Here is a 24,748-nt window from a genome sequence, read left to right on the forward strand (position 1 = left end):
CACAGTATGGCTGGAGTAATGTTTTGTAATTTGACTCTGTGAGATAATAGAAAATATCTGTACTGGTCTCTACCCCCCAGTTCTTGGCACAGAGTTCCTAAAACCCTTGTAATTTCCTCAGTGATAAGAGCAGTAGGAGCATCTTTTTTTTTCCTAATGTTTGGCCTTTGACCTCAGTTCCTGACACAGAGTTCCTAAATCCCTTGGAATTTCCTGGTGATAGATAGAGATGTCTTTTGTTTTTATCACTTTTGAGGTGATTCTGGGTGGGCTCCTGGTTGAGGGCTGGTCACCAGAAAGACTAAGCTGTGATTAGAAGTTTGGAATTTTCAGCCTGTTCCCACTGTCTAGAGAGGGGAGATGGACTGGAAGTGGAGCTGATGGTTGATCATGGCAATATGATAAAACCACTATAAAAATCCCAAGAGTTTGGGGTATGGGGCCTCCCAGGTGGCGCAAGTGGTTTAGAACCCACCTGCCAATGCAGGGGACATAAAAGAGGTGGATTCAATCCCTGGGTTGGGAAGATCCCCTGAAGGAGGGCATGGCAACCCACTCCAGTATTCTTGCCTGGATAATCCCATGAACAGAGGAGTCTGGCGGGCTACAGTCCATAGGGTCGCAGAGAGTCAGACACGACTGAAGCGACTTAGCAGGCACTCATGGGGTATGGAGGGCTTTGGGGTTGGTGAACGTATGGAGGTGCTGAGAGAGTGGCAGTGCCCAGAGAGGGCATGGACACTCTAAGCTTTTCCACTACGCCTTGCCTACACATCTCTTCCCTCTGAATGTTCATCTTTTATCATATGCTTTTATAATAAATTTATAAAAGTAAGCAAGCTGTTTTCCTAGGTTCTGTGAGCTGCTCTAGCAAACTGATTGAACCTGAGGAGGGGTCGTGGGAACTCCTGGTTTATAGCTGGTTGGTCAGAAGCACGGCTGAAAACCTGGCTTGTGATGGGCATCTGAAGTGGGGTGGGAGCAGTCTTGTGGGACTGAGCCCCAACCTGTGATATGTGATGCTGTCTCCAGGTAGATAGCATCAGAATTGAGCTGAATTGTAGAATATCCAGCGGGTGTTGGAAGGGGTGTGAAAGTAAAGGAGAAGCTTAGGAGAGCGCCGAGTTTTTCCTTCTTAGATTTCTTTCAGTTCTGTAAGGGTTTTCAAGGTCCCTGTTAACCTGGGTTTTGATTGTCTTTTTTTTGGGGGGGGGGGCGGCCATGCCACCTGGCTTATGACGTCTTAGTTCCCTGACCAGGTATTGAACCCTGGGCCGGAGGTAACCACTGAACCGCCAGGGAATTCCCAGGTTTGATTGTTGTGAGGCTTAGCATTTCAGGGTGTCATCCCCAAAGCACAGTGGTGAAGTATGAGATGTAAATGCTATAACTGAGAATGATTCTCAGGGCTCGGATTCACCCTGGCTTTTAACCCCGTGTGGAAGAATTTTTTAAAAGTCTTAACTTCCTCACATCCTGTGGTGTGAAACATGCCTTCTCGGAGTCTCTGGACACCGTGTGCCTCCTGGACCGAGTGTTCCCTTGCCCTGCCTCTGGAGGCCAGCCTGTGGCTTCACCTGAGCCAGTACCTCACAGTGGCCGCTGCCTTGCAGGTGATGAACCACACTCTGCGAGGGACTGACTCCTTCTCCGCTTCCGATCTTGGATGAAGCACTGCACCACAGAGCTCGAGGGTGGCACTCCGTGCCCCTGTGGAGGCTGGATGACACAGTCTGCAAGTGTGGTAGAGGTTATTCCTAGTGGTGTGAGCTTGGTCTTTGAGGAATGGGAGACAGGAGGGAACCTGCCAGATAAATTCCTCTTTTCCCTCCATGGACTACTCTGTTTCTTTTTATAGTGTGTCAGGTGTTCCGAGGAGAGTACCAGGTGGATGCATTTGCCAAGTGGCCTACTCTGTCTTTTTATAGCTTGTTATAAAGTGGTAGCCAGCACTATAAAAAATAGTATTTATTTGTTTATTGTCCACGTAGCATGCAGGATCTTCATTCCCTGACCAGGGATTGAACCCATGCCTCTTGCAGTGGAAGTGTGGAGTCTTAACCACTGGACCTCCAGGGAAGTCCCCAAGCCAGGACTTTACATGGTTCCTTGCCTCAGTTTACTTTTTTTCACTCTTGATGCCCTGTGTATGCAATACTCAAGGAAAGCCTTAGCATTCCAGTCATCGTTTCAGGCCCTGTTTGCCAGAGAACCTGGGATAAGACAAAGATTAATAAGATAGAAAATCTATACCTTTTTAAAGAAAAAAATCTCCTAAAATACGGAAATAATCTCAGTAGTCATGTACTCTTTTTATCTAACAAGTAGTTCATGGGAAAAAAATCACTACAGCCCCCAACTCTGGGAGGGACTGACTCCTCCTGCCACATCTGATGTTGGATAAAACACCACACCTCAGAGCTTGAGGGTGGCACTCCGTGCCCCTTGGAGGCTGGATGGCACAGTCTGAAAGTACAATAGGGGTTATTCCTAGTGGGATGAGTTAGTTGTTCCTTATTTATTAAATTTAATAGATCTAATTATCTAAATTCTGCTTTAGAAATATGGCTTTGTCCAAACTTCCCACATTTTTAATAGCTAAAGAGTTAAAATATATTAGCAGATGTATTTATTTTTTAAGGGTAATTTTTTGAACGTATAATTTTGAAACATAAAGAAACATTGATACTTTTACATTGACTACCCAACACCAACCACGTAGGTTCCACAATTAAAATTTTATTGTATTTTCTTTATTGCATATCTGTTCATCCTTCAGTCTGTCTTATTTTTAAAAAATGAATTTTAAAGTTGTAGACATCAGTACATTTTATTCAAAATACATCATGCATTCATTGAGAGTAATGTACCTAAATACATTCTCCCCATGCAACTATCTAAAATACTATATGTGAAGCTGTGTGTGCGTGCCAAGTCGCTTCAGTCGTGTCTGACTCTTAGTGACCCCCGGGACTGTAGCCCGCCAGGTTGCTCTGTCCATGGAATTCTCCAGGCAAGAATACTGGAGTGGGTTGCCATGCCCTCCTCCAGGGAATCTTCCCGACCCAGGGATCGAACCTTCATCTCTTACATCTCCTGCATTGGCATTTGGGTTCTTTACCACCAACATCAGCTAGGCTCTTATAAATTTTACCTGTAAGAGATTGGAATTACTGATGTGAGTGGTATATTTCAAATAAATGTCATGCAGTATACATATATCTACCTACAACTTGATTTTTTTCATTCACTAGTGTCAAAGATGAACAAAGCTAGACATTAGTTAAAAACAATTAAAACAGATTTTATCTAATAACTCCTGACAGTGGGGTCAAGAACTGAGCTCCATTCTGATTTCTGCAGAGGTGACTGGGCTTTTGAAGGGAGGATGAGGGAGGCAGAGTGCTCAAGTAGAGTCAGGGAAGTGAAAAATGGCAAAAAGCAGGTTGGTGTAAATGAGATTAGGCACTGTGTCTGCTAGCTGGCAGTTATGAAAGTTAGGATCCCACCTTCTCACCAAGACTGGAAGGCCTTGGCTCTATTCTTCCTGATAATTGCATTTCAAAGGAGTGACTTTCAGGTCCTTGGGAAGGACACTCCTGAGTTGTGGGAGATCCAAAGCATGTCAGCGGGACAGAGGAAGGATTCACAATTGTCAGCCTTTTTAGTAAATGTGCTACCAAACGGAGGTCAAGGGCCTATGGTCTTGGGTGTTGGCTAGAACAAACAGTAAATTCTTTTGGAAGCTCTGAGCTTTTGCGGAATGGAACTCATGGGGAAGCTAGATTGTCCCTGACACAGGGCCTTTAGGCTGCTAGAGGCCATCCTAGGCGTGGTCAGGTCTCTTAGGGCGGGGGTTAGGATGAAGATATTCTCTGCTGAAAGTACTTTGCAGTTCTCACTGGTGTGCTTTGAAGATTTTTGTTTTCATTTTAGAATCCTTTTAGTTGCTGCAGGGTTTACATAGTGTAAATACATCATGATTTATTTACGATTTTATTAAAAACAATCCTACAGTGAACATCCTTGTGCATGTGGTCTTATGAACTTATGCAAATATTTCTCAGTTGTCAGATCATAATGTGTTTAAATTACATTTTAATATGGTTTACTAATTGCTTTCTGAAATGTCTCTGCCATTTAATACAGTTAAATGAAAGGTTCTAAGCTATTCCCCTCACTTTTGGTCTCCTCCCAGTAATAGTTGCTGTCATTGGTTTGGTGTCTGACCTTCTTGACCAAAGCTGCCCAATAGAACTAGAATATAAATCATATGTAAAGATTTAAAAATTTTCTAGTAGCCACGTTAAAGAGAGTATAAAGAAACAGGTGAAGGTAATGTTAATAATACATTTTAATCGACTCAATATGTATGTAACTTCAACGTGTAATTAATATAAAAGTTATTAACTATTATTATTCATACTGAGTCTTTGACAGCTGCCATGTATTTTACATTTACAGCAGATCTCAATTTAGATGCTGAAGTTTTATTTTGCATTCTTGATTAGACTTCATATTTATGAAATAAATAAGTTCTAAACATAGTGTAAAAGTTCACTAGCTGAATTGAGTTTTTAAAAAATTTTGATTATATTCACATCTCCATCAACAAAACTATCTCATCTTTTACAGAAGAATTGATTTGACTTGGAAATAAAAGCATGTAACTTTCAAAAACATGTCTGTCCAAGTTAAGCAGATTTACTAATTCTTGTGTCAACTCCATATTGTTAACACTGAATTCATAAGAACATTGTATAAATTTAAAAGCAGCTCTAAATTTCAAAGTCAACAAAGTATTTTTCAAATTTTTCTTTTAGTTTTTTCATGTAATTTAAATAAAACTCTTAATTATAATTAAAATTTCTGTCAGTTTATGTTAGAGGGATATATAATGTCAGTTACTGATTTGTATTTTTATGAAAATTTTTATTTTAAACATATATTATTTTACCTATCTCACCAGGTCACAAATATCCCTTTCTTTTCTTTGGAGTTTCAAATTTGACTCAGTCATATACCGTATGATATTTATGAGAAAACATAAATTACATTGCCATTTTTTGCTTTTGTTCTTGATTTTTGAATGTTTAGCAAGTGTCCCTTTTATTTTTTTAAAAAATCTTTGGTTCAGTTAAAAGTCTTGGGTTGGTTGGATTATTGGAGTTATGTCCCATAATCACAGGCAATAAAAATTATAAATTTTATAGATAGTACAGTAATTTATAAAACTCTTCATGACCCAAACAATGAGCACTGGCAAAACACCAGAAACATTAATAAATAAATTGTGTTCTCTTTTTAACCAGTTCCAAGAATTTATATTTCTATATGTATTCCAAGTGTTTTTTTTTATGCTCAAAATTCTCCAAGCCAGGGTTCAGCAATACGTGAACCGTAACTTCCAGATGTTCAAGCTGGTTTTAGAAAAGGCAGAGGAACCAGAGATCAAATTGCCAACATCCGCTGGATCATGGAAAAAGCAAGAGATTTCCAGAAAAACATCTATTTCTGCTTTATTGACTATGCCAAAGCCTTTGACTGTGTGGATCACAATAAACTGTGGAAAATTCTTCAAGAGATGGGAATACCAGACCACCTGACCTGCTTCTTGAGAAACCTATATGCAGGTCAGGAAGCAACAGTTAGAACTGGACATGGAACCACAGACTGGTTCCAAATAGGAAAAGGAGTCCGTCAAGGCTGTATATTGTCACCCTGCTTATTTAACTTCTATGCAGAATGCATCATGAGAAACGCTGGACAGGAAGAAGCAGAAGCTGGAATCAGGATTGCCCGGAGAAATATCAACAACCTCAGATATGCAGATGACACCACCCTTATGGCAGAAAGTGAAGAGGAACTCAAAAGCCTCTTGATGAAAGTGAAAGAGGAGAGTGAATAAATTGGCTTAAAGCTCAACATTCAGAAAACGAAGATCATGGCATCTGGTCCCATCACTTCATGGCAAATAGATGGGGAAGTAGTGGAAACAGTGTCATACTTTATTTTTTAGGGCTCCAAAATCACTGCAGATGGTGATTGCAGCCATGAAATTAAAAGATGCTTACTCCTTGGAAGGAAAGTTATGACCAACCTAGATAGCATATTCAAAAGCAGAGACATTACTTGGCCAACAAAGGTCCATCTAGTCAAGGCTATGGTTTTTCCAGTGGTCATGTATGGATGTGAAAGTTGGACTGTGAAGAAAGCTGAGCACCAAGGAACTGATGCTTTTGAACTGTGGTGTTGGAGAAGACTCTTGAGAGTCCCTTGGACTGCAAGGAGATCCAACCAGTCCATCCTAAAGGAGATCAGTCCTGGGTGTTCTTTGGAAGGACTGATGCTAAAGCTGAAACTCCAATACTTTGGCCACCTCATGTGAAGAGTTGACTCACTGAAAAAGACTCTGATGCTGGGAGGGGTTGGGGGCAGGGGGAAAAGGGGATGACAGAGGATGAGATGGCTGGATGGCATCACCGACTCAATGGACATGAGTTTGGGTGAATTCCGGGAGTTGGTGATGGACAGGGAGGCCTGGTGTGCTGCAATTCATGGGGTCGCAAAGAGTCGGACACGACTGAGCTACTGAATTGAACTGAACTATTTTATTACTTTTCGCTTCACTGGGTCTTTGTTGTTGCGCATGGGCTTTCCCCAGATGCAGTGCTTGGGCTCCTCGTGGTGGCTTCTGTTGCAGGGCATGGGCTCCAGAGTGTGGGCTCAGCAGTGGTGTATGGGCATAGTTGACCCCAGGCACGTGGAATCTTCCCAGACCAGGGATCAAACCCCTGTACCCTACATTGGCAGGAGGATTCTTATCCCCTGGACCACCAGGGAAGTCCTCCAGATATTTAGCAACATATTCGTGACACTCGTCATAGATTCTGCGAAAGTTGAACAAAGTATTTTCATATGTATATGGAACAGTAATAAATGAAATATTAATTCTTGTTTTAAAATTTCAAGAAATCTGGGTTTTTAGACTTAACAGAGCAGCATCTATTGTAGTAGAACTGTTTTTTGTTCCATGTCTAGCTGGAATTCTTTGACAGATATAGAAGATTAAAATATAGCTGTGTTATGAGTTCATATATCTGTTTGGTCATGAATTGGTAACATTTCTCTGTAACTTTGAAAATCTTTTGAGATAAAATGTGACTCATGTTAATAGGGCTGCTGCTGCTAAGTCGCTTCAGTCGTGTCCGACTCTGTGCGACCCCATAGACGGCAGCCCAACAGGCTCCCCCACCCCTGGGATTCTCCAGGCAAGAACACTGGAGTGGGGTACCATTGCAGTATCTCTTTTATCATAGAACTCAATTAAAAATAAAGGATTTAAATGTTAGCAATTTAAAAAATATTGAATCAATTTATGTTCGATATGTTAGGTCTCATATTCTATAGGCAATTGTTGGTTGCTTAAATGAAGGTCTTTCATTTTTAAAATATCTTTTAAAATCTTTTCTCCATAATTTCTGATAAAATTTCCACAACTGAAATAATATATATTTTTACCATCTCTTTGTCTAAAAATGGTTTTCTTTTTTTTGTGAGTGCAAGAAACCATTTTATAGCTGACCAAAGTTGCCAGATCAGACCTTGCTACATATTATTTAAAAATATTTCTGGATATTTAATTTTGATTTGAGGTGACTAAACTTCCTCAGTTTTTGTTTGTTGAGAGGAAATTGCTTGTCAGGTTTATTATGTTTATGTTGACACTGTCTCTTAGTATTGTTTAGTTTACTTTCTTTAAGCTTTTAAAATGTATTGGGCAACTTATTCCTGTTCTGCTTAGTAAATTGCATTTGGTATTCAAAGTGAACTAGGTGATATGCTTTAGTTCTGTCTTTTTTTCTGTATTGTTTCAATAAGAGTACTAGCTTCTGCACCTGCATTTAACTCTGCATCAGTAGGGACCAGGTGGGGGCGACACGGGCTGGGATCCACTGCCCATAGCACCTTCTTCCTCTTAAAACAGGAGTTTGGGATTGACGTGTACACACTGTTATATTTAAAACAGACAACCAACGAGGATCTCCTGTTTAGCACAGGGAGTGCTGCTCAATATTCCTTAATAACCCAAATGGGAAAAGAATCTGAAAAAGAATAGATACATGTGTATGTAAAGCGGAATCACTTTGCTGTACACCTGAAACTAACACAACATTATAAATCAGCTATGCTTCAATTAAAGAAACAAAACAGAGGAGGGGATTGCATCTGTAGGGGAGATGCTCTTGAGTCCCAGACCTTATCTGTGTTTAAGGCTCAACTAGAGAAGGCAGTAGCACCCCACTCCAGTACTCTTGCCTGGAAAATCCCATGGATGGAGGAGCCTGGTAGGCTGCAGTCCATGGGGTCGCTAAGAGTTGGGCACGACTGAGCGACTTCACTTTCACTTTCATGCATTGGAGAAGGAAATGGCAACCCACTCCAGTGTTCTTGCCTGGAGAATCCCAGGGACGGGGGAGCCTGGTGGGCTGCTGTCTCCGGGGTCGCACAGAGTCGGACACGACTGAAGTGACTTAGCAGCAGCAGCAGCAGTGCACTTTTTTACATTAAAAATTTTGCTCATTTTTTTTTAGCTAGAAAATTAATTCTAATTAAGACAGAATAAGTAATTCACATTAATAATCAATTACAGTTTACACAGGGTGTCAATGTAATTTATGCTGTTTGCATAAAATATTCAAACAAATCAATTAAGTGTTATATCAGTGCATAGAAAAAATTCATTCAAGCAGAATCTCTGATTTAAGATTGACTACACTGGTGATCTGATTATGTGTAGTGTCAAGAAAAATTGTACTGACAAGTTAAAACAGGCAAGAAGACTGTACTCAAGACTGTTCCAGCAGGGGAGAGAGACTGAACTCAGATGCTACTACAACAGGGGTTTGTAGCTAATGGGCAGGGTAAGGCAGTCAGGTAAAAAATTACTGAGAAAAACTTGGTTAGGTATTAAAGGTGGGAGTGTCAACAGTTTGGTTAGGTTTCAAGGGTAAGGGGATTGTCTGTAAACTGGTTTAGTAGGATTCTTGCTAGTTGAGAAGAAGGCTTAGAGGAGCCTGATTAAAGTTTGGCGAAGGAGGGAGTTCTAATACTAGAAACAATAGAATCATTTATGACAAAAGGGTTAAGTAAAAATGTAATCCTATCCAAACAATGAAGTTGTGTTTAATGGAATAATATGCTGCTGCAGTTAAAGAATTATGTTTTTATCAGTTAAAAACTAGGGCTTCTCTTGTAGTTCAGCTGGTAAAGTATCTGCCTGCAATGCAAGAGGTGCCGGTTGGATTCCTGGGTCAGGAAGATCCCCTGGAGAAGAGATAGGCTACCCACTGCAGTATTCTTGGCCTTCCCTGGTGGCTCAGATGATGAAGAATCTGCCTGTAATACGGGAGACTTTGGTTCAATCCCTGAGTTGGGAAGATCCCCTGGAGGAGGGCATGGCAACCCACTCCAGTATTCTTGGCTGGAGAATCCCCATGGACAGAGGAGCCTGGCAGGCTACAGTCCCTGGAGTTCCAAAGAGTTGGACATGACTGAAGCACAGCATGGCACAGTTAAAATTCAGTAAAATAAAAAAATTCAACCTCTTCATCCCATTGACCACATTTAAAATGCTCAGTAGATGGACTTCCCTGGTGGTCCAGTGGTTAAGATTGTGCTTCCACTGCAGCAGCTGTGGGTTTGATCCTTAGTTGGGAAACCTAGCCCACGTGCCGCAGGGTCAAAAAAAAAATTGCTCAATAGCTGCCTGTGGCTCATGGCTCCTGTAATTAGACAGTGGAGTTCTAGACCTTTTTGGAGTGTCATTACCTGTGTATTGACCTGCATTCTGTACCTAAATATATATTTTCTGTACCCACAGAAATATTTAGGTTTGGGTGTTTTTGATAAGCATAATGGAATTATATTGTATGTATTTTTGTTTTACTTGCTTTTTTTTTTTACTTGCCATTTATTTTGGAGCTTGTTTTGTGTCAATACATAGAAATCTGCCTGTTGCATTTTAGTGCTGCCCGGGGTTGACCATAGTATGGATATACTTTCGTGACTTTAACTTGTTCCCAACTGATTGCTCTTAGATTGCTCCCAGTACTATGCATCTACTTGTGTGAAGGCCTTGTGTGTTTGAGTATTTTTCCAGGTAGAGTCTGAGAAGTAAAATTACTGCAATTTTAAAAGTTTTTGCACATGTAAACTATGAATAGATACTCTCAGATTGCCATCACCAAAGCCATTTTACACTCCCGTGAACATTTCCTGAATAGTGCTTTGTCCTGCACCTTCATCCGCTCTTGACATTTTCAGTCATTAAGAATTTTGCGAGTCTTATGAATGAAAATCATTTTTGGTATACATTTCCTTGATAGTGAGATTGAATGATTTTTCATGTTTTCATTAGCACTTCATTTCTTAACACAATGCTTGTATTTAAAGATAGTATATATCCTGTGTTCTTGCTTTCCTTTAAGTAACTGATCAGGTGGCTGGAGCAGGTCAGTTTTCAGTTTGCTTCTCTATGCACCAGAATCATTTACATGACTATTTTCTGCAGTCTTACTCAGCGATAAAACTGCTCAAAAACAGTGAAAGGCTAGAGACACTGAAGAATCAGATTACCCTCTAGAGCATGCCAGAAAACACCTATCATCCTACAGTGCACCCGGCAATCTTTCACTTTTTTTCCTGACAAATAACATGTTTAAAGCTTCTAGCACATTGTCTGGCTCAGAGTGAGAACTTAATAAATTTAATTCTCTTCCATGGAAAGAATGAAAAACAAAGTAATTGAAAATGTATGGCATTTCTGTAGAGCTGCAGTTCTTTGGATAGGGTCTGTATCTAGATTTCTAGATTTGGGCTTCCCTGACAGTTCAGTATTTACCTTTGTTTTCCTTGGGTCTTTCTCAGTGCTTGGGAACATTATTATAGGTAGGTGTTCAGTAATTGTTTGATTGAATGTAACTGTTTTGAAGTATGTTCTAATTCATTCTCCTGTCTGGAAAAACATGTGTATCACGAGAAAATAGGCTTGTTTGTTTACTTTGTTATTTATCATGTTTTCAGACAGAGATTAGGAAACATATCCTAAACACACAAATGGATAGCCTTGCAAATGACTAGACTGACTGTTCGCTTTCATAGTCCAAATTGTGTGAATATAGCTAAACAGAAATCCTCCTCAGTACTGAGAGCCAATGTGATTTTGTTGTGTGCACTCTCAAGGCATTATTATGCAGTTCTCTCTGTGAATGGTGTTTTCTACACGTGGTAAAGCAGGCTAGCTTATTCAAAGTACGTTACAGCTGGAATAATCCATTGCTTTAAAAATAATTTTTATCTGCTTTTTAGATTTAGTGTTCAAATATTTTTTCATAAGTAACTGGGGGAAAGAAATACACGGTGGCTACTGAAGCCTGTAAAATGAAGGAGAAGCTTAGCTTTACTGTGGAGTCTGAGCTGGGTGTAACCTAACTAGCTAGAGGATATGCAATTCCTGATTGACAGCAAGACCAGCATTAGGCAGATTTTGTAAGAGAGAGCAGCAGCTCAGAAACCGTGATAAGGGCTCTGTTAGGAAGCACTGCACTCACCACTCATATCTTTAGTTTTTTCATTTTTCTGCCTACTGGATTTGTAAACAAATAGCACAAAACAGTTCCTCTTTTGTTTTTATTAAAGTGATACTGCAATGCAGTTTCAGTCTATCAGCTAGGCAAACGTGTCGAAATTTGATATTCTCACTAAATTAGCCAGTTTTTAGCTGTGTTCCATGCTTATCTCTAGACCTTTGTGTATTAAATCCTATCTCGAGCTGTTCTCTTTATAAGCAAGTGTGTTTTGCTTGTGCCTTCCTGTCTTCTTCAGTGAGAAGCTTTATGTAGGTCAGGCTTGGCTTAAGCAGATTTCCTGAACCTGCGTCAGCTTAAGCTGGAGGAATTTTAATAAACCCTCCCCTGTAGGCGTGGGCCTAAATGAGGCTAGCCTAGTTAAGCCTGATCTTTCTCTGTTTGTGAAAAGAGCTGAGCAGAGCTGAAAGCTGCATGGTGGTTTCAGAAACTGCCTAGTTAATTAGAAAAGAACAATGGTAGGAAAAGCTAGATCTTCCAATTTTACCTTATCTGAAAAGCTTGATTTGTTAAAGCTTGTGAAGCCATATGTTAAAATTCTGGAAGAGCACACTAACAAACATTCAGTGATAGTGGAAAAGAATAGATGTTGGGATATCATAGCAGTTAACTATAATGCAATTGGAGTAGACCGCCCTCCTCGAACAGCGCAGGGCCTACGCACTCTTTACAAAAGGCTCAAAGAATATGCCAAACAGGAGCTATTGCAGCAAAAAGAGACCCAGTCAGACTTTAAAAGCAATATTTCTGAGCCAACCAAGAAAGTTATGGAGATGATTCCCCAGATTTCCAGTTTTTGCCTGGTAAGAGACAGAAACCACATACAAAGGTAAGCTTTATTTTATTTTGTTGTGGAAAATTATGGCGCCTCCTATCTATTGGGCTCTGGCTTAGTTGTGATAGAGATATGCATAGTAAACATCCCCACTACGGGAGTAGTGAATAGATTCTTTGTTTTGCATTCTTAGACAAGAAAAGTGAGGCTATAAGGAATTTTTCTGCTGCATTTGATTTAAGCCACTGTTGATTGTCTTCCCTTCCCCCTTCCCTCCTTCTGTAGTTTCTAAAAAGTAAAGGTTAGGGAGGAATAAATGGGATGTAATTTGTGACATTACCTCATAAACTTTTGAAGCTTTAATATTAATTTATTTAATTAGCTTCTGAGAGGTACCTTTTTCTTATTTCACTTAAGATTACATTTCATTGGATTTTCAGTTTTGTATAAAGTTAGCAGTTTCAGGAGAAATGGGACTCTGGCTTTATTATGAATTTTCACTGTCTACAGTTACTGAATATTAATTGAGCTAAAAACCTGAAATGAACAATTAAGTAAACTTGTTAGTAGCACCATTGCATATGTATATGTTAAGACAGTTTAAATTATTTTTCTAATTTATACTCAAAAGAGACAGGGAAACACAGGAAAAGGTGTTAATGCGTAATTAAGAATTCAGATTACGTAATAAAAGCTTTTGTTGCTTTTATGTATTAATGGTCTAGTTTCACTTTAAGCTCTCCCATAGTGTTTTGCAAGGGTATCAAAATATGAATTTTAATATGTCAGTAAGAGCAACTGGATTTGAAGCAGGTTTTTGGTTGAATTTTGTGCTCTACATAACCACTTGCCTGGAAATCTTAAAAGACTATTATCTTACTGCTAAATTCAGATTTTAACCCCCAGCAAAAGATAAAAATGGCAGCTTCATGCTTTTTCTGAATCATTTGGAATAATTTAAGCAAACCGTAAACTCCTTGCTAGTTGAGAAACCTTTCAAACTTAACTTTACAAAGTACTTTCCTGTTGGTGAAAGAGTCTTTATATAAGCAAAATGATTAATTACCTGTGAAATTCTTTTGAAGTTAGGGAGGAAATGGGAAAAACCTTCTTAGTCAAACGTATTTGTTATTTTGATAATTTACTAGGATAGTATTTTTGAGCCCAACTTCTTACAATATACTTATTTCTAGTTGATAGCATAGTGAAAGATAACACCAGTGGGAATCCAAGACATGGATACACAGTACATTAATTCATGGGGTCACTGCTTAAACTGTTCACTGTGATGACAAATGATTAAATCCCAGTATGGTGAATGTCAAAACCCTTCACAGTGAGACTGCTTTATACTCATTCAATTTTTATACCTCTTTGAGCCATAAAGAACATTGGCTTTGCATTATAGGTATTAAACTACCTTTTGGCTGTAGGCTTTTATAATTTGAAAACTAAAACTAAATGTAGTTTTATTAAGTTGTGTATTCTAAAAATACAGTAATGTAAAAGAGAAATAATATGAAAGATACAAGTATCTGTTTACGTATATATGGTATATGTATACATACCTACACAGTCAGTCTTTTGGGACACCAACATTTCTCTGATAAAATGAGTTAATTGATTTACACATTTCTCTGCCTACTGTTGAAGCAGTTTTTCAGTTTTTAAAGGTAAGAGTATCAGAAATATGCCACTTAAAACATTCGTGTCAGCATGTCTGCACTGCCACTTTCTCCATACTAGTATTTTCATTTAATATATTTATATATTTAATGTACTTATTTGACATCATCTTGACTCTTAATTATCTCGGAAGTTTATAATTACAGTATCTTAATTATGCTTCTATATAAATATGCCTGTTAATCTCATCAAACTCTCTATACTTAATAAGGAAAATGTTACTACATATTTTTTTTAATGTATTTCAAGATATGCAACTATTTCATAAGGCTGTTTCTGCAATTCACATTGATTTATGTCTTTATTTTTGCCTCTCTTTAATATCATTATATTTTGTGTTTTTATAACCAATCTGATCCTCAGAATTCATATTCATAAATTTTAAAAGTCCTTTTCTGTTTGATCATTTTTGTGACTTTCTCTAAGTCATTTTTAGACTTTGTTATGCCTTATTTGTGATGTTTTAAACTAAAATAGCATGGAATATAACAGTTATAAGGCATATTTTAAATTTACATGGGAGTATATTATCTATGTTTAATTGTGAGTCTTACAGTCTATTATACATACTAATTTGGAAAAGTAATTATGTGGGTTTTTAAAATTTCATTTGTAGCTGTAGTTTTAACTTTTTCCCACTCGAGGGTTTAGAGATGTTAGTAAAAGTAAATCTTACTAATTTGAATTACATTTGTATTCCTTTTTTTGCTTTCAAAAATCATAAAATCACAAAGGCAAGATTATAATTTATATAATCTATTATACAAATAGATTTTTCATAACACATTAAATATCTTATTTCATTTGTACCTCTTAGACAAATATCTGATATTTCTGGCAATTTAATGCTATTAGTGACATATAGAGAGTTTGAATTCTTTTCCTTTTGTTCTACTTGAACTTGTTCCAGCATTTTAATCACCCGTGTGGAATGCATTCTTACCTGTATTACTTATTTATGATTTATAAAATGTTCTTTCAATAATATTAAGTGTAGCATTTCCATTAATGTTCCAATAATCTCTTTCACCTCTATAACTTTTGTTTTTAAGTTAGGCAGAGACATATTTTTAAAAAAACCTAAGAAACATGTATTCTTAATTCACAACTTAATATTATACATGAAATTATTTAAAAACCAACAGGATTTTAAGGAACATTGTGTTTTGTCATAACAAATATTGGTATATCAAAATTTTAATTACGCCAAAACTGTAGTTGCCTCTCATAGGAATGCATGTTTTATGGAAATTTCATGTAAATTTAATAAACTATCAATATATAGAGGCCATTAAAAATTGCATTAAAAACACCATTTCATTTATTCAGTCTTTCAGCATATGACGAGTACCTACTAGATTCCAAGTACTAGTATGATGCTGGGTACTGAGGATTCAGTGGTACATGTAAACCCTTGCTCTTGTACACTTCACCTGGCCACTGGTTAAAAGGCTTAAAGAGCACCTGAGTCGTGTGGTTCTGGATAAGTAAGGGGGAAACGCCACTGTATTTGAAATTGGAAAGTTAGGAGAACCCCCTGCTAGTGGAGCACACCCCAAATCATACACAGTCTTGATTTTCTGTGTGCGACAAATGCAGACATCAGTACTTCTCAGAGACTGCCTTGTGTTGTCCACTGGCCCTCCACTGTCCTTCCAAAGTCATGGACCTCAGTGGGTTTTAGATTAATCAGTTCAGGAGAGCAGAAATAGGAGGTCTAGGACTACCATGTGAGGATAGTGAGGCCCAGAATGAGTTAAATGACTCTTTACAGCATTTAAGAACCTCAGGCTTACAGGGACAATTGATAGCTCTTTGAGAGTGTTAAAAATGCCACTTTTTTTTAATTTACCTCCATAGCCTTGTTTAGTATTTGTAATTTACTGTTCTTTCAAGAGCCCAATTTTAAAGTTAAGGATAGGGGAGAGCCATATATATATATATAATGAATATATATATATATATATAAAATAATTAAAATCCCAGCCTTAGTCACTTTATTATTCCAAAGATTAAAAAATATTTTTTGTTTCATAATTTGCTTTTTACCTTGATAATTTAGTGTATATTAAATATGAAATTATGTTTTAAAATGTTCTTGTCTTCATTTGATTTACATTTTATAATGGTTTTTTATGTGCTGTAGTGCAAACTTGGATGAGGAAGCACAGGCTGGTACCAGTTCACTACAGGTAATGTTGGACCGCCATCCAGTTGCTATTACAGTGGAGGTGAAGCAAGAAGAAGACATTAAGCCCCCCCTTCCACTGGTTTTAAATTCTCAACAGAGTGATACTTTAGAGCAAAGAGAAGAACAGGAATTAGTGCGTGTAATGGAAAGATCTTTGTCACCATCACTTTCCTCTGTTGATATGAGAATGACATCGTCTCCATCTTCTATTCCAAGGAGAGATGATTTTTTTCGGCATGAGAGTGGAGAAAATTTTAGGTCACAATTAGGGTATGATCCTCAGATTCTACAAATGCTGAAAGAGGAGCATCAAATAATTTTAGAAAATCAAAAAAGTTTTGGATTATATGTTCAGGAGAAGAGGGATGGATTGAAAAGAAGGCAGCAGCTAGAGGAAGAGCTGCTAAGAGCAAAAATTGAAGTTGAGAAGCTGAAAGCAATTCGACTACGGCATGATCTACCTGAATATAATAGTCTCTGAGATTTTTTTTTCAATCTTGCAATTTGATTAATTTTGGCCTGGTTAGTTTCATTTGGGAATATCCTGAAGCAGAGTACATATTCTTAAAACATATTGTTAATCTCTGTTATGAAAAAGGCTTTTTTGACATGATTTTCTGATTATTTAATTTTCCTTTGAAATATAGTAAAACTGATGGCATGCTTATAAATTTTTTGTCTTCCTGGGCTTTACAAAAGATGTTTTATTTTGATTATTAACATATATAAATGCATATGTATATACATAAATATTCTTTCAAAGTTCTGAATCTTCAAAGTTTTTAATTAATACTTTGAAAGCTGTATGTAGTTCAAGATGTTTATTAATAAGTTAGTCTAATTTAGAAGCAATACTAGCTTCATAGAAGCTTGTCTGTATGACACTGATTTTTATGCTTTCATTCTTTGAAGGAATAAGTTCTAGAATTTTAGGGACTAAAATAGAAGGTATTTGGAGAACACTTTTCCCATCTCAATTTAAGGGTAATAAAACTGAGGGCAAGGGAAAACTCAGTGATTTACTTGGTTTAGCAAAGCTCTTTATGGCATAGCAAGGACCAGCACTCGGTTTTTGTTTCTCTGTAATTTCCTCCCCCTACGGTTTCATAGAAGAAAAAATCCGCTAAAGTATCCTACATGGTAAAAAATTAGAAACATTTATTTCATTAAAATTGTCTTTAAAAATTGGTGGATTGTGAAATCAGGGGGATTGTGTCAATTACTCCCATCCTCCTTTTTTTTTGTTGTTCTGCAAAATAAGATATACTGTTGGAGCTGTTATATATTGAGGTGGCCAAAAAAGTTAGTTTGATTAGTGAATACGTTGTACAGTAAATATGTCTTTTATTTTTACTTAAAACCGAAATAACTTTTTGGCCAATCCAATATGTTGACTCTGAGATTTAATATGTTGATTCATTTTGAATGTCTTAGTCTGAAAAAGATTTCTTTCACAGTAAAATCACAGTAAACTTTAATGAACAAAATTAAAATTTTACTTAAAAATAGCAAAACATTATATGTGTATAACTTATGATATCTGTAGTCTTATGTTTCTGTAAATATTACTGTTTTAGTATTTGTGGAAATAAATAAAACCTTGATTCTTAAAACACACATACACATTTTGTTAAATCTTTAATATGTGTACTACTTAAGGATTTCTATTTTGGCTAGGGGTTTGTTGAGGAAGGCTATTTTAAGCTAAGCTTTAAAATGGGGTAGGTTGGATTTCAACACTTTTGGGGGAAAAGGCTGTTTATGTCAGAGTGAGCAGCATGAAGAAAGGCATAGAAGAAGAGAAAAAGTGGGTCAAAGTGTATAAGCCCAAATACAGTGCTAAGCCAGGTGATTTTTAAGTGATTTTAAGTGAACACAGAGCCAGTTAGGGCTGTGATAGTCTGGATGAGGACATATACCTTGACTAATTGGGGTTAGCTACTCTTCAGCTCTAGCAGAATTTTTATATGCAGAAATAAGCAAGAAATCTGCATTTTTATGAGAAATTTTTATATTTAAGATATTTACAAATAATTTAAATGTTTAAAATAATAAATACATAAAACATGTGAGTGGGCCTCATTCAGCCATTGGGTTTCTGGCTCCTGGCCTTTGGTGTAGACCAGTGGTTCACCAAGAGTGCATCTTGACCAGCAGCATCAGTATCACTTAAAAACTTGAGAGAAATGTAAATCCGTTCCTTTTGGATCAGTGACTCGAAGGGGAGAGTCCAGCAGTTTGTTTTAATAAGCTCTCTAGAGATTTCTGATGCAAGCTATAAAGCCATTCAAAGAACCGCTGAAACAGAGTATTTTGAAACCTAACATGATGCATAAATCATTAGAATTTCAAAAATTTGTGTTGAAGAGTGGGTGAAGGTAAACTGAGGGATATCATTTTGGAAGTTGGCAACTGGTGCTAGATTATGGATTACATTAAAAGCTGTTTTAAGGAATCAAATGTGATTGTATAATGGGAAACCTTGTAAGGCTTTTGACTAGGGGCATATGCCTTAAGCTCTGTCTTAATGTCATAATAACAGCATTTCAGAGTGGGCATTGTAGTGAGGAGATGAAATCCAAAATTTAGGTTATGGCTACAGGAATAGAAAGAAAGTAAATAAAATAGACCCTTATGGTACTGTTTGAGCCTGTTGACTGCTTAATTTCATTGGCGTTTTATATCTGCTATTAGAGTTAAATATTACAAAAATGTCTTGAATGTATAATGTGATGTATCCTTTTGACAATTTCATCTTCTTTAATCTGCTCTCTGACTTTTCTTTCAGTCCAAAGACTTTAAAATTCTTATTCGAGATGTTTTTACAGTATAATTCTCATAAGTCTTTACAGTAGTAAGCTTTAACTTTTTTAAATTATTGAAAGCAAGTTACCATACAAAATGTAATAATTCATATTATAATCTTAGCATGGTACTACTCAGAATTGTTAATGAATGTTCAATTAGAATGCTAACTTTGTACAGCTAAATCAGAGTTTTCCAAATTGTTCTGTGGAATAGTCATTCTATCAAATGTCTTTATTAGCAAAGTAACATGTTCAAAAAAAGTACAATATACATTTTTTTGGTGATTAGATTCTAAAATAAGTGTGGAAGGTAAAAACATAGACTATACAAAATCGTCCTTGAATATTTTTTTTGCTGCCGAGAAAACGTAGTCTGCTTCAGTAAGATTTTTCACCAGCAGTGTTCAAGATTGTTGTTTCATTGCTGATATCATGTGACAAATGTGTTAACGTTTAGGGCTGAATAGAATAGAAAACCTTAGTTTTACATATTTTTAAACACCAGCATTCCACTCATTGCAGTGGAGTTCACTGCAGCAGTTTTTCTGAATCACTGTTGTTTTATTTTAATCTGCAAAACTTAAAGTGAATATGATTCTGCTTCATTTTTATTGCTCCACCTCCTCACCCCAGCAACTATAGTTAGCATAGGATAGTTTTTTGAAAAATTCTGTGTGAAAAAGACTTGTTTAACTACTGAACTGGTTTTGGAGGCTGCTTATTGTTATCTTGCAGACTATCTTAGGGAAATTCTGAGCTAAAGCTTTTTTCTTTTCCTTTCTGTATTGAGAATTTTTTGAGTTTTTGGCTACTTACCAACTTAACATTCACAGTTTTTGCTGAGGACAAGTTTCACTAAGGGGCATATGTAAGGGCAAATTCTATTAGTGCAAATAGAATAGAACTGAAGCCCCCTGACATCTTACATACTACAGAGAACTGTTTGGGGCCATGAGCTTTACTTATGAAATGTAATGCTGGGAAAACATAGAAAAGAGTGATTTTATTTTTTAAATGTAGACTTGGTTCTGTATAAATACATTAAATTTGAAAAATATACTAAGTCATAAGACTATTTCATCCAATATATTAGTAATTTAGATAGTGCATATGTTATTCTTGTCATCTTGTCTTTTCTTACTCATTTGAACTCAAATGGGTATGTTGGTGTTTTTTTTTTAACAACTTATGACTTTATAAAACTAGGTATGATTTATAATAGCACCCTGAAAAAGTTTATGAAGTTCTTTCATTTCTAACAAATGCCAGATTTCTTAAAATACTCAAATATATTTCTCTTTTGTGTAATGAGACATCAACTTGGTGCAATTTAATTTTGAAAGATTGATTCTACCTTGTTGCATCATTACTTACATGAAAATGTTTAAAATATGAATTATTTTTCATGTGCCTTCTTTTAGAATAATGTCAAGTTTTAACTGAGTGTGGTAAATTGTAATTAAAATATAGATGATAGTGGTTAAATGGTTTGTTAACACATGTTCTTTTAAATACATGGTAACACATTGTATTGACTTGTGTACTCTTTTTGTGTGCCATAAGTCAAAGAATTCAGTACTACACAGGTAAAATTTTTTGATGAGACATAATTGAAATACTGACATTTTTTTAGGTGATTGTGCCAGTGGTTGGTGGTGGTTTAGTTGCTAAGTCATGTCCGACTCCTGTGACCCCGTGGAGAGAGGAGCCTGGCAGGATACAGTGCACGGGATTCTCCAGACTGGAGTGGGTTGTCATTTCCTTCTCCAGGGAATCTTCCCAACCCAGGGATTGAACCTGGGTCTCCTGAATTGTTGGTACATTCTTTACCAACTGAGCTACAAGGGAAGCCCTTGTGCCAGTATAGTTGCCAAATATACCATGTCTAAATTTCATAGTATATTTATTTTTTCAATTGTTAAGATTCACAGATTTTCAAAATCAATTGAACATTTGATGGTGACTTTGATTGTAAATAGTAAAAGTAATTAGATGAAATATGGTTGTAATACTTAACAAAGAGAAAAAAGCAAATTTTAAAAATATGCAACCTAATTAAACATTAATAGTCATACAGATCTTTGTATACGATTTTGAGAAATTGGTCCCATATTTTTTATATATCTTCTATAAGTTGTTTTCACTAAAAATAGCAGCTATGATGTGAACTTATATTATTTATCTTTAGTTTTCAGTTCCTTTGTAAATAGTGGAAAGCAAAGTTAATAAATAGATAAATAAAAATGTCACCCAAATTAGCCCACACTTAACTAACATGGATATATCATTAGACTTGCACTTATCACATAGTTATCCATCTATATCCATCCATAAATTCTTTTTTTTTTTTTCTTTTAAGGAAAACTTATTTTAAAACAAGTTGCAGAATTAAAATACTTTACCCATAAGCACTTCAGCATGAGGATTATGAACTGGAGTTCAATATTTATTTGTGTGTGTATGATGTTTTTAAGTAAGATTTGCAAACAGTGAAATCTTAAATACACCATTTGATGAGTTTTGACAAATTACACCTCTGTAGCTTAAACCCACTTTAAGATTTAAAAGGTTATCACCCTATTCTTTGCCAAGATCAAGTGTAAAAAGTTATCACCCTAGAATGTGCTCTCCTGCCCCTTCCTAACGAATCCACTGGCACCTCAGGCAACCATTATTCTAATTTTTAAAAAAACATAGATAAATTTTTCTTGTTCTAGAACTTAATATTACTGAGGTCAAACAGTGTGAACTCTTTGTTTCTGTTTTCTTTCATCCATCTTAATGTTTTTAATATTCATCATCCTTTTATCAGTAGTTCATTGCTTTTTTTTTGTTGCTGAGTAATATTCCATTTTATAAATACAGTACAGTTTGTTTATCCTTTATCTTTTTTAAAAAATTCTTTTTATTTATCTAATGAATTTATTTGGCTGTACCAGGTCTTAGTTGAGGCATATGGGATCTTAGTTCCCTGACCAGGGATCGAACCCAGGCCCCCTGCATTGGGAGCATGGAGTCTTAGCCACTGGATCACCAGGAGAGTCCCCATCCATTATCTTTTGATGGACTTCTGGCATTTTCCCAGATTTTGGTTGTTCTGTATATTCTCATATAAGTGTGTCATGAACTTAATGCTGGCTTAGGGAAGATATATGTTTAACTTTTTAAGAAACTGCCAGACCTTTTCTCAAAGTGATTGTACCATTTTACACTTCCATCAACAGTGTATGGATTATTTTTTAAAATAAAGTTTGCATGTTTATTGATTGGAATGTCAGAATTGAAATTGATGAATAAATTTTTTATATTTAAATGAATTAAAAATGTTGGGCAGATAGTTTAAATATCTGGGAATATTGTAGTTTGTTGATTTTTTTTTTCTGTTTTAGCACTAATTGCATATATGCTTTGTCATAAAGAATTGAGAAATATGATGAAATGTATAGTTCCTGCCATCCTCAAAGTATCATTCTGAAAATGATCTTTAATGCAAAGAAGTATCTTTTAGGTTTATTTTATACATAATGATACTTGCAGTTAGTTGACATGCAGTCTGTTTTGTTAGGTAGAGAAAACTATGGATGTTTACCAGTTTGAAGAATTTGTGTATTCATGTTTGCATATTTTTTAGTGTAATAAAAACCGTATCTTTCAAATCTCACATTTATATTGCAGTTATATGTTAATGCATGTTAAAAGTTCTGATAGCTTTTGGTAATTTTGAAACTCAAAAAATATGGTTTGTAAGAGTATTTATATTTTTTGTTGAATTTGATGATATGAGACATTTTAAATTCCATTTACTCCATTAAAAACAATGTATATATTTAGAATTATTAAAAGAATATTAAAGGTTTGGGTTTATGGAATGTATAATTAAGCCACGTTATCTTAGAGTTACTATGCTTAGGACTCATCCATTAAGATGATAATATCCACTATTAATATTTAAATGACCATGTCTCTGCCTTCCTCTTTTGTCAAAGCATGGTTTTAAGCATTCTTACCCTGTGAATTACCTTGTGAGTCTTGCTCTACACATTCAAGCCTCTGGCTTATGAAGACTATTTTTGGCATTGATTTGGAAAGCACATTACAGGGTCAAGGGAGAAGTAGATCAGAACCAAGTTTAGAAATAAAAATGAATAGCATGCGTGCTCAGTTGCTTTAGCCGTGTCTGACTCTTTTCCAGTCCTGTGGGCTATGGGCATTCAGACTCCTCTGTCCACGAAATTCTCCAGGCAAGAATATTGGACTGTGTTGCCATGCCTTCCTCCAGGAGATCTTCCTGACCTGGGGATCAAACCTATGTCTCCTTCATCTCCTGCATCGCAAGTGAATTCTTTACCCACTGAGCCACCTGGGAAGCCTGGGAAAAATTATAGGTTAGAACGGAATTGTTAGTGGTGGTTAGTCTGGAATGTAGCAAATTAGTCATTATTTTATATGTTACAAGTAGTCTAGATAAAGGAAGTTATGCTCCTAATATGTTTAATTCCTAATACCTTCATTCTGCTTTTTTGCAGTCATTCTCCTTTGCCTGCTCTATGTGTTAGTCCTTCTCAGTTGTGTCTGACTCTTTGCAACCCCGTGGACTGTAGCCCACCAGGCTGCTCTGTCCATGGGATTCACCAGGCAAGAGTACTGGAGCAGGTAGCCAGTCCTTTCTCCTGCCCTATGCCTCCATTTAAAATGGGACTAAATGGGAAAGGGACAAGTGCACGATGACGATGATGGTCGTCAGCATTTGGAGAGCGCTTACTGCATGGCAAAGACTGTTCTAAGCATTTTACATGTATTAGCTCGTCTAATGCAACAACTCTGTGATGTAGGTATTAGTATTGCATTCATTTGACAATTTATAAGCACAGGGGTGAGTAACTTGTGCAGGGTCATGTTGCTAGCTAGGGCAGACTCAGGCTTCAAGTGCAACCAGTCTGGCTCCAGAGTTTATGCTTTTATTCCTTCTCCTTTCTTTCCTGCAAAAGAAAGGCTGTATCTAAATCTGAGACTCTTATGTTATTTCAGTTAGTATAAGGAATTCTGAATTCTTAGAATTTAACTACTGTCTTTTGTTCTAGTTAGTTTTTTTTTTTTTTTGCAGGGGCAGGTTTGGACATAACAGGCAGCTCTCCTGGGAATACAACAGGATATTTGACTCTTAAGATATCTTTCCCAGCCATTTTTGATGAAGACAGGCTTTTTGTCCCTTCTTTAACAGCAATCCTGAGGAATTGCATTTTTCTCTTAACCAAGTGAAAATCAAGAACAAATTTGAAAAATACGGAAAGCTGCTGTCAGTCTTCCATTCAGTGCACAGTGACTGCTACTAGTAGAAATAGTGTATAAAGAAACTAAAATTGTCTGAACTTGCACATCACAACATTTTTTAGAATTCAAAAACTGATCAAAGCATCCCATCTTTTTCATTAATGCTAAAACCCTCAAAACTTTATCTGGAAAAATTAAAACAACAAAAATAACACAGGACAACTAACTTACCTAAAAACTGGTATCTTTTTGACTAAAAACTAATGGAGTAATACAGTCTTCATAATATTTTAGCAAAATTTGATTTAGCAAAACTATTTGGTAGAAATTATGATTATGAAAGAATTTATGTTGGCAAAAATTAAAATAC

General features: G+C 36.4%; 2 protein-coding genes across 5 annotated transcripts in view; both read left to right on the forward strand.

Moving 5' to 3' along the window:
* RAD54B (RAD54 homolog B) overlaps positions 1 to 24,748 on the forward strand; it is a 118,166-nt gene that overhangs the window by 35,801 nt on the left and 57,617 nt on the right. The gene's annotated exons all lie outside the window — the stretch shown is intronic.
* FSBP (fibrinogen silencer binding protein) lies at positions 12,034 to 22,768 on the forward strand. The gene is made up of 2 exons (XM_003586908.6): positions 12,034 to 12,477; positions 16,256 to 22,768. Exons 1-2 carry the CDS (start codon positions 12,104 to 12,106, stop codon positions 16,779 to 16,781), a joined length of 900 nt encoding a protein of 299 aa, XP_003586956.1. The 5' UTR covers positions 12,034 to 12,103; the 3' UTR covers positions 16,782 to 22,768.

Source organism: Bos taurus, chromosome 14, assembly GCF_002263795.3.
Source record: "Bos taurus isolate L1 Dominette 01449 registration number 42190680 breed Hereford chromosome 14, ARS-UCD2.0, whole genome shotgun sequence".
Lineage (NCBI taxonomy): Eukaryota > Metazoa > Chordata > Mammalia > Artiodactyla > Bovidae > Bos > Bos taurus.

Bases quoted from the DNA above. Each gene is read 5' to 3' on its own strand.
- FSBP (XM_003586908.6), top strand. From the start codon at position 12,104: ATGGTAGGAAAAGCTAGATCTTCCAATTTTACCTTATCTGAAAAGCTT. The intron at 12,478-16,255 runs GTAAGCTTTATT...TATGTGCTGTAG, and splicing joins GACAGAAACCACATACAAAG to TGCAAACTTGGATGAGGAAG.